Source organism: Kogia breviceps, chromosome 8, assembly GCF_026419965.1.
Source record: "Kogia breviceps isolate mKogBre1 chromosome 8, mKogBre1 haplotype 1, whole genome shotgun sequence".
Taxonomy (NCBI): Eukaryota; Metazoa; Chordata; class Mammalia; order Artiodactyla; family Physeteridae; genus Kogia; species Kogia breviceps.
This window is the reverse complement of record NC_081317.1, coordinates 3,431,192-3,441,406: the sequence shown is the minus strand read 5'-3', so window position 1 is coordinate 3,441,406 and position 10,215 is coordinate 3,431,192. Positions and strand designations below refer to the sequence as shown.

General features: G+C 62.6%; 1 protein-coding gene across 6 annotated transcripts; it reads right to left on the bottom strand.

The window, feature by feature from the left end:
* Positions 1-217: 217 nt before the first annotated feature.
* Positions 218-8,231, bottom strand: PPP1R26 (protein phosphatase 1 regulatory subunit 26). Of its 6 annotated transcripts, none has more exons than XM_059071424.2 (3): positions 8,071-8,231; positions 6,007-6,127; positions 218-4,942 (listed from the first exon to the last, which is right to left on the bottom strand). In XM_059071424.2, the coding sequence occupies exon 3, from the start codon at positions 4,478-4,480 to the stop codon at positions 914-916; it is 3,567 nt and encodes a 1,188-aa protein (XP_058927407.1). In that variant the 5' UTR covers positions 4,481-4,942; positions 6,007-6,127; positions 8,071-8,231; the 3' UTR covers positions 218-913. The 6 variants fall into 6 exon arrangements, with proteins under 6 accessions (XP_058927407.1, XP_058927409.1, XP_066896469.1 ...); XM_059071426.2 differs by lacking the exon at positions 8,071-8,231 and adding an exon at positions 7,680-7,799; XM_067040368.1 differs by lacking the exon at positions 8,071-8,231 and adding an exon at positions 7,691-7,799.
* Positions 8,232-10,215: the final 1,984 nt, after the last annotated feature.

The following is a 10,215-nucleotide window of genomic DNA, read 5'->3' as shown; positions in this document are numbered from 1 at the left end:
GAGCACGGGCACGCCCCTGCCGGTGGAGCACGGCCCCAGCGAGCCCAGTTCCCGGAGGGCGCTGGGCTGTGTCCTCGGTCCTCAGGACTCCGGGCACCAGAACCCGTGAAGCAGCCGCTGCCTCTTTGCTGTGCACAGATCAGGGACAAGGGCATTTAAAACACACGGGCTGCCTGGTACCTTTTTAGAGCTGTGATTAAAAACGAAGGACGGCAGCTCCTGTATAAAAAGAGGTTTATTGAGCTGGTAGAATCATGTCATAATTGAACAGGACTGGACATTAGACAACACAGGCTTCAGGTGTGAACTGGTGACCGGCCCTGAGATCTCACTCAGGATTTCTACGTGCCACTGGCACGGCCGGTTTGCTCGCTGGCCATTGTGCTTTGAAACGCTTTTCCAATCGAAGACATGCTCGGGCCTCTTGGGGGCCTGCGGCCTCTTTTACGTAAGAAGTGCCGTCCGGGAGCGTCCCAACCAAGACCGCTGGGGCGTTCTGGTGCGTCTCAGGCGGGGCACGAGCTGCTGCCTTCCTCAGGCCTGAACTGTGGCCACGACTGGCCACGGCCACCAGCGATCGACCCCAAGTGCAGGGACAGTCGGAACCAAGTGTTTGCTGATCTAAGACTAGGGCGGAGACCACGGAAAACTGAACCGAGGAACGCCCTACAAAATCCAACAATGGTATTCACCAAAAATATTTTTTACAGCACTTTAAATAATTTACAAAAAGCCTACAAAAATCATATTTACCAGGACACATCTGTTAAATAAAAACATCTTTTCGCGTTAGTGTACACATATACAGGCTGTAGAGGGGCCTCCGGGGCTCCGCCCTTTCGTCCGGAGCGTGTGACGTGTGGGGACAGGCACACCCACGCTTCGCCCACGCTTGCCGCGGCCAGGAGCGCGCTCACAGCTGGAGGACGGCGCCCTTGGCCAGGGGGCTGCCGCCCTCCTCCACAGACGCGTCACTGAACTCGCTGGCGTCGCTGCCCAGGGCCTCTGGGTCCTCATCGTCTCTGTCCACCCCCCTCCGCCTGTACCGCAGGTCTAAGATGCTCTCCTCCGGCCCCGAGTTCCTCCTGTCGGGCAGGCCGAGCCCTGCCTGGGACCTCCTGGGCGGCCAGCGGCCACCCTCCTGCTTCACCAGCAAGTGTGAGCTTCCGAACACCGGGCCGTGGCCGGCCTGGGTCTCTCGGAAGGCCGAGAAGGACGGGCCCTGTAGAGGCAGACTCAGCGGGGGACTGAAGAGGCTGGCCTGCCTCCCCCCCCAGGAGACGCTCTTCCCGAAGTGAAACAGCTGCGTGGAGAGCAGCGGCGAGAAGCCGGCAAAGGGCAGGCCTCTCTTGGGGTTCACGGTGAGGCTGGCCGAGCCCCGGGCCTGGCCTTCCAGCCCCTTCTCTCTCTGGCCCCTGAGGCCCCCTTTCCACGCCGCCATGTCCCTGCCTTTCGTGCTCAGTGCCCAGGTGCTCTGCAACCGGCTCTGGGGGGAGAAGTCAGCCCAGGGCAGGGCGAGGCCGGCCCGGGGCCTCCCCTCCCGCTCGGCGCCCGGGGTCCGTGCCAGTGAGCTCCGGCTCTCCGCCCGAGTGCCAGCCTCCATGCAGCTCGGGAGCTGACGCGACGCGCTTTCCCCCGCGGCAGCCTCGGCCCCCCTCGGGCTCTTATCTCTGGGCGCACAGGCGGTTCTCCTACTGGCTGGTGACCCTTTGACAGAGGCGGTCCCGCCGGCGCTCCTGGGCGGTGGCATTTCGCACCTGGCCAGGGCCGCAGGGCTGCAGGCCTGCTCGGCACGGGGGCCGCTCCTCCCGGCCGGCGCGAAGGCTCTGCCCGGGCCCTTTGGTCCCTCGGCCGGCTGCAAGGGCCCCCTGCACCTCTGGCTCCGAGTGCACACGCCAGGCTGCAGGGCCGGCCCGGGAGGGGGCACTTTCCGGCACGGCAGCTCTGGCTTGCCCCCGCTCCCCGTCCCGAGAGCGGTGGGGCCCCCTCCTTGAATTTCTGACCCGCTCACGGACTCCTTGGCCTTTTCGGCCAAAAACTTCCTAATCTCCAGTTCAATGCTGTCATCGCTGTCTACAGAACTACTGTCCTCAGACAGGGAACTGGGGCTCGGGGCCGCACCATGAAGTTCACGGGCTTCCGATTCACCAGAGAACAGGCTCCTTCCTGCGGCTTGGCCCCTGGACCGGGGAGCTGGGGGCGCGTCCTCGGCTGCCACGCCGTCTGCCTTTGCTCTCACTGCTTCTCGGCAGAGGACGTGCGAGGGTCTCCCCGGGCTCTCCTTTTTGGACTTTGAGAGGCAGCTTTTCAGCAGATGTGGGCTTCGGTCTTTCCAGTCTTTCGGGAAGCCCCCTACTTTATCCAGGAACTGCGTCTCCGTGGTGCTGAACCTGACCCTCTTCTTGCAGCCGGCTCTGGGGTCTTTGCACCTCTTCCGGAGCCTCCGCTTGGACCGCAGCAGGTCCTTGATGGCCGTGTCCAGGTCCTCGTCACTGTCCAGTGAGCTGCTCTTGTCCTCGGAGCTCTCCTTCTCATCCACGCGCCTCGCCTCGGCCGCCTTCCCGGGGCCTGGCAACACGGTACCGTGCGCGGCCGGGGCCCCGTGCTCATCACCTGGCACGCCCGTCCTGCAGGGGAGAGGCTGGCCCCAGGTCTCACCCTCCCTTCCCGGGGCCTCGCTGGCCTTCCCCTGGCTGGGCTGCGCTCTCCCCTGGCTGCGGTCGGCGTCCCGGGCGCTCTCCTGCGCCTCGGCCGTCTCTCTGGTCCTCCTGGGTGCGCACGGCCGCACGGCGGTGCTGCCTGCTCCGCGTCTCCTCTTGCAGCTCGGCGACAGGTCCGGCGTTTTGGAGGCCGAGGCGCTGAGGCCGGGGGGCAGCAGCGGGCTGTGCGCCGGCCGCGGGCACGTCTCCGTCCTGGGCAGCAGCCCCCCCGACTGCGCCTTCAGAGCCAAGAATGTCCGGATTTCCTGTTCGATGCTGTCGTCGCTGTCCACAGAGCTGCTGTCACCGTCGGAGCAGGAAGGCACGTCGGGCGGATACAGGAGTGGGCTGGCGGGCGGGGGTCTGGTGCCGCCCTCCAGGGGGCCCGGCAGGATCGTTTTGGAAATGTCCAGGATCGCTTCAGCGCACATCAGCTCCGCGGATGTGTCTGCGCGGCATGGGGACCCGTCCACAAACTTGCTTTCGGCAGCTGTACTTCCTGGAGGCGCAGGAGCCACGGTTTCCCTGGGAGGCCTGGAGGCGCGGTCGGGGTCCAGGCCACCCGGGCTGAGGTCCACGGCCTTGGTGGCCACCGGCTTCTTCTTGCCCGGGGTCTTCCCGTGGGCTTCGAGCCAGGTACCCTTGGTGCAGAGGCCTGTGCCATGTGCAGGGGGCCCGGGGCCCTTCTCCTCCGCGGGCGGGGCCCTCTGCGGCGGCTCGCCACCTGCCTCCTTCCTCTTCTCCAGCTGGTACAGCTGGATGGCCTCCTCGATGCCATCATCGCTGCTTGAGTCGGCCTCCTCGGGCACCAGGGCCGCGCTCCTGGCTCGCCTGGCCCTCTTCCCCAAGCCGGTGCCCCTCCTGACCCCGACTTTACCAGGGGCTGCTTCTGCAGGGCGGCCCGCAGCCGCGGCGGGCTCAACGGTGACCTTGGACCTGGGGCCTCTGGGCAGCGCGCCAGCCTTGGTGGACCTGGGAGGTTTCCGGAAGATGAACTCCTTACAGGCGCCCGCCAGCTCCTGCTGGTGTGCCTTGCCCGTCGGCTCTTTGCTGGATCTAGACGCCGATTTGGCCAAGCTGTCACTGGGGTCTGGTTTTCTGTCTGCAGGGCCATCACATTTCTGGGTTTCGTGCTGCCTCTTCTTACTCAGGAACTGTTCGATCTCCGCCCGGATGCTCTGTTCGAAGGAGTCCTCACTGCTCACGCTGAGCGGCGAGGCAGAGCCCTGGACCTCGCCGACTCCCCCGTGGCTGCCGGGGACCCCAGTGGGGCCAGCCGCAAGGTCTGGGGGACACAGGGCGGCCGGGGTGCCGCTCGGAGGCGGCTCTGGTTTGCACGGACTAGCTGCGGGAGGCCGGGCGGCTCCGCTCTTGGCCTTCAGGTACTCCTGGATGGCTTCCTCGATGTCGCGGTCCACGGAATCATCACTGTCCGAGTCCAGCACCAGGGGGCCAAGGTCCGTGGCCTCCTCCTCCCCCTTGGGGTCCAAACCAGCAGCAAGACCACAGGCAGCAAAGGCGGGGCTGGTAGCCAGCCTGGTGCCGCGGCCCCTCTCCGCCCTCTGGCTTCTCTGTCGGGCATGCTCGCCGCTCATGCCCAGGGCGGCCCCGTCCCCCTGAAGCGTGCTGATGACCATCTGCACCTTGGCGCTCACCGCCGCTCTCGAGACGCCCTCTTTCGGCTCCGAGAAGCATCCGGGAAACCTACAGCTCCCGGCTGGGCCGAAGGCCTCCCATTTGGACGGCAGAGCGAGCACAGGAGGGGCGTTCATGAGAAACATCCTAGCCGACGGGACGCGCGGAGAGGCGGCACCCTGCTCCTCTGCCTGCTTCACATCCTGGAGGAGAGGGCACGTCGGGGTGGCGCCCTAGCTCAGGGCCCGCAGAAGCGGTGGGCCTGGTGAGGGTCCAGCCGGCCGCGGGTCCCAGGGCAAGTCACTCACGCCTCCCGGGTCTCATCTCCCTTGGCCGTAGACGGGGGACGGCCACGAAGCTTCATGAGAAAATGCTGCCGAGCCCCCCACAGCGAGCTCACGGAAGCTCACGTGAGTGTCCTTTCCCGTCCCTCCGTCCATCTCCTCCGGGACAGGAGCAGAGGTTTGATTTACCTCCAAAAGTTGTCAGGAGGTGCCAATGAGATAAAGACTCAGTGCTTCTCTGCAGGTGGAAAAGAGCAACTAGTATGAATCCAGGTTCAGTGAGACGTCATGGGTAGGTCCAACCTTGACGCGAATCAGCAGCTCCTGAAATGAGAAGTTACTTGATGGGAGCATTTAAACATTATCTCCCCAAACAACTCTAAAGAGTCACTTATAGCACAGCCTCTTTATTTTAAAACGTCGACCGTATGGTTGCCAGATGATCTCACGGGACTGTATGATTATTTTTAGGTAATTAATAGAGCAGTTGCCCCAAACACAGGCAGGCACCCCTTTTCATGCTGTGTAGTTTCTCCACAGCTTCTGTATCTCAGACCAGATGTGGCTGGGTCGGCAGAACCACTGGGAGAGTCTTGGGAACACTTGGAAGACCTGCTCCCAACAGCCTGTACACTACAGGTCTGGGACCACCGCCGGGAGGGGAACATAACGGAGGCTGTACACAGCCGGTTAGAAAGACGCAAAATACATCATGTAACTGTCAGCTCTTAACATGTTTCTCTGACCTCTCCCGATCCCCCGCAAACTGGAATGCAAAGTAGCCGAGATGCAAGAGGAGAGCTTGGCAGTGCTTGTGGACACAGGGAAATTGAGTTCCGACCCAAAACAGTGCCGGGCAAGACGGTCACCACCCTGGAGCCTTGGGGGGTGGCCGGAAGTGGCTTGTGTGTTTGCTTTGCTTCCCATGCAGATCCTTCTCCCCCAGGAGCTTCCTTCCTGACGAGCACAGAATCCTGTGTTTACACACCACAGTCCTTTCCAGGAAAGCCTAGCCCACCTAGACACAGACGTGCCCAAACAGGTGGGACCAGCAACTAACCAGAGGGCAAGACCAATTCAGAAGGAAGTCCTTTGCTATTACTATTTATGCTCGAAAAGTGAGACTACAGGACTTCCCTGGTGGCGCAGCGGTTGAGAGTCCGCCTGCCGATGCAGGGGACGCGGGTTCGTGCCCCGGTCTGGGAGGATCCCACGTGCCGCGGAGCGGCTGGGCCCGTGAGCCGTGGCCGCTGAGCCTGCGCGTCCGGAGCCTGCGCTCCGCAACGGGAGAGGCCACGACAGTGAGACGCCCGCGTACTGCGAAAAAAAAAAAAAAAAAAAAGAAAAAAAAATCGAGCCTACAAGGTAAAAGAATTTGCTGCAATTACCTGCTATTCTCTTCAAGTCCAGGTTCAGTGTGACGTTTGCAGAACGGTTCAGGGATTGGGTCTTCGTCCCCCCACCTCTACGCTGTAGCATCTTGTGCCCACTTTTTAAACAGACTTTTGACTGCCAAGATTAAAGAGAATCAGAGACCTAATTCAGAGGCTGAAACTACAGCTGGTAAATATTTTGGCGGAAAGAAATCACATTAATTTAAGGGCTCAAAATTCAATTTTGGAAGAACTTACCCTGAGGCCAAATACAGTTAACCTCAACTAAGTGCCAACTCTCCTGAGCCATCGGTCTGATACTGTAGGATGGTTATGGCAGGGAAAATGCGAGGCTATTTATCAGCCCTCAGATTTGAGCACCCGTAACAGTCCATGATCTCTCCCACAGTGCCACCCTCCAGGGAGATTCCCTCCCAAGCAGTGGGGAGCAACAGTGGGGACGGGGAGGGCTCTTTCACTGGGCTGTGCCCACCTTGCTGTGGTCGTTATTTAAGCTGCCTTGGCAAAATGACAGAGATTACGAGACATCTGCATAGGCCCTGAACTGTGAAGAGTCTACATAAAGGATATTAACTTCTTAAACAGCACTGCTATCTGAAAAAGTGGGCCCAAGGATGAACCCAAGCTGCAGTGTAGCAGAGTGGTCGGAAGGAAAAACGCTGCTCTCTACTCATCACCTTGACCATGTTCATAGCTCTTAAATGACTATCGAGAGCTCGGACTCCTAGTGAGCAGTTTTCTGAACTGTCAAATTACCTAGTGCAAGAATGAGGTTAAAAATTCAGAGGGCGTCTCCAGCGACAGCTTGTGGCTTTAAAACAATCACCTACATGAGATGAATCATTCTGGAAAACTCCCCAAAACTGTACTTGGAGAGACTGGGGGCTTCCGCTTTGTCAAACTGCCACCCTGCTCCTTGAGAACCCCGGGACCAGGTCTGGAGGGTGGCTGTGAGGACACCCAGCCCTGCGCCCCAAAGCCATGTGCTGCCAGAATTTGGACAGTGGAGGAGGGCACCTGGGTCTCTTCTCAGTCTAGACACCAACCTGAAGGAGGACATTACCTCGCTAATGCTCATCCCCTGGCCAAGTCTGGCTCCCCGCACGCGATGCGGCTTTGCCATCAATGCTGTGCAGCTCCTGCCCTTCCCTCCCAGGCTGGACTTTCCCCAGGGTTAGGGAGGTGAGGGGCAGGATACAAGGCCCAGAAGGAGGGCCCTCTCTGGAGGGCCAGCCTGAAGTGGGCGTGCGCTGGAATTCTGGCCCTGGCCTGCGGAAGATGAGACTCCACAATACAGCAAGGAAGGCTCCCCAGCAAAGCTGCAGAGCCGCTGCCAGTGCCTGGGGGGCCGGAGGCCAGGCGAGACCCTCCCGGCTGACCGTGCCTTGCCCTCTGCTGCCGGCCTGGGGGCGCTCACCCCCGGCGCAGCCTCTGCCAGGAGGGATCCCGGCGCCCGGAGAGGCGACCCGGGTCTCTGGCAGGAAGGGGTCGGGCCTCCACGCAGGGCTGCGCCCGGGTTATATTCTGGGCTCGGTGGGCTTGGGGGCGAGGGGCCCGGTGACCCTCCGGGAAGCTGCACGGGGCGGGGCGCAGGGCACGATCTCAGCGGGAAGGCCGGGCCCCGGGCCCTCGGCCGCGCCGGAAGCTGTCCCGCCGCGGGCCCTCACCTGCGCCTCACCTGGGCCCCGCTCCCGGCCGGCTTCGAGGAACGCGGGCGCGCGCAGGCGGGGGCCCCGGCCAGGAGCCGCCTCTGAGGCCGCGACACCCGCCCGCCGCGCCAGCTAACTACCCGGCGCCGGGCCGAGCCCGCCCCGCCCGCCGCGGCCCCTACCCCAGCGGCCCGGCGCCGCGGTGCGGCCTGCATGCCCGCCCTCCGGCCAGGCCCCCTCCTCCCACTCGGCCCCGCGCCGGCCCCCGCCCCGCGCGCCGCGTCCCGGGGAGCCGGCGGGGTCCCTGCGCGGAGGGGCCGGGCCGCCGGCGCCGGGGGCGCGCGCGGGAGGGCGGGGCGCGCGCGCGTGCGGGGCGGGGCGGCCCCCGGAGCTCCCTCCCCGGACCTACCGGCGGCGGCAGCGGGGCTGTGGCGGCCGCGCTCCGGAAGCCGTGCCCGGTGGCTGGGCATCATGGGAATGGCACGGCCGAGTTCCGGGGGAGGCGCGCGGCCCGGCCGGACCCCCGCCCGGCGAGCGCGCGCCCACCTGCCGGCCGCGCTGCGGAGGAGCAGCGGGCACCGCGCGCCGCCCCCGCGCCCACCCCGCCCCGCCACGCCCCCGCCCACGCCCCCGCCCCCGCCCGCGCCCGCGCCCGCGCCCGCGCTCGCGCTCGCGCCCAGCGCCTGCCCAGCCCGGAGGCGGCCCGAGCCTCCGGAGACGCCCCGCCCCTCCTCAGCTTCGGGCCGGCCCCCCGAAATGCGGCCGGTGCGGTCGGAGTGAGTAGTCGGAGTGATGTCTGACCCCCAGCCCACTCCGGCCAGAGGCTGGGGCCTTCCGGTGCTGTTTGGGCGCCCTCTCCCCTGCCCCCCAAGTGCCCCGGGAGCGGGGCGCGTGCACTGAGTCAGTGGCCGAGTTGGCAGACGCCGCCCTGCCTCCGCGGTCCCCGGTGGGAAATTCAGGCCGGGAGGCGCACAGATGGGCTACTTTATCGTGGATGATGTTACTGTGGTCACCAGCAGTCCTGTTACTAGAAGCTCCTACACGGCCAGTGTCCGCTGTGTGCCTAGCACCGTGCCTCCGGCTGGAAGGAGGTGGTTCCTTGCCTTAAGTCTGCGCAGAGCTCAAGTCTGGCTCCCTGGAAGCAGCGGGTCCCTCTGTGCCCCCCTGCCCCCCAGTACCCCAAGCTCCAGTGCTGCAGGGCCAGCCTTCTTTCCAGGAAAGCTGCCCAGGCCTCCCGCTGCCTTTGTCCAATGCTTCTATGTGTCTGCGTTTCCTGCTTCACCCCAGACTTCGGGATAAGGAACCTGAGGCTAAGAATGGATAAACAACCCTCCCAGGGGCCGGGGTCCTGCAGCAGGGAAGCTCGGGTGGCAGCCTCATGTGTAGTGGAAGCCCAGGACTTCAGAGCCGCAGGGGACCTGGGAGAGCAGAGCATCCCTCAGTCGTCCAGGAAATGGTCACTGAGCACCTGAGCGTGTGCAGGCCCTTGGCCTGGCCTTGGGGGTCTGTGGAGGCTGGGGTGGAGGCTGGGGCACCCTGTGACTGGCTCCATAGGCGTACCTGCAGCTGGGTTCCAACAGGAGGAAACAGATGTTAAAGACACATCTGTCCTGGGCGTTTGGGCTGTTTGGGAATGGGGAGGGAGCACTGTTTTCCAGGAATACCCCCCCTCCACCCCCGCACAGTAAGACAGGTTCTGTTTCCTGGTCTCTTCGCTGACTGTGTGGCCTTGAGGTTCTTTCTGGTTTGGTTTGATTTTTCTAACAGTTCAGAGATCTTCACCGGAGGCCTGTGGTGTCCCCCATTGCTATCAGGGTGCTATAGGGCTGGTGGGGGTGGAGCCCGGGCAGCGGGAGGGGCAGGTTGAAAGCAAGACACGATGACTGTCCGCCTTTCCATCCCTACCGGCCTCCGTGCCCCTGACCCAGACCTATCTCGGGGTGAACCGGGGTTTCGTTTCCTGTCTAAAAAGTGCCAGAAGTTGGACAGGAGAAGAAAGTCAAAGGCTTTTTCCTGCAGGAATGAGAAGGGGGCTATTTCTAGCCTTATCCGCCTAGGGAATTGGGGGGTCAAGTGTCAAGAAAGCCATGAAAACATAGCATTCATTCTTCAGAGAATTGTTTAATAAACACTGTCTTCTCACTATGAGTCATACTCTTGCATTACCAGAAGTTTGGGAAAAGATATCTAATTAATAACCTTATGAGCCACAAATAGGGACTCTAAATATTTTGGCATGGTTGTTTTCACAGTTTTTATTTTTTAAATTTTTAGTTATTTATTTATTTATCTAGTTTTGGCTGCGTTGGGTGCGGGCTTTCTCTAGTTGCGGTGAGCGCGGGCTACTTTTCATTGCGGTGCGCGGGCTTCTCATTGTGGTGGCTTCTCTTTGTTGCAGAGCACGGGCTCTAGGCGCGCGGGCTCCGTAGTTGTGGCGCACGGGCTTAGTTGCTCCGTGGCATTTGGGATCTTCCCGGACCAGGGCTCGAACCCGTGTCCCCTGTGTTGGCAGCCGGATACTTGACCACTGTGCCACTAGGGAAGTCCCTTTCCA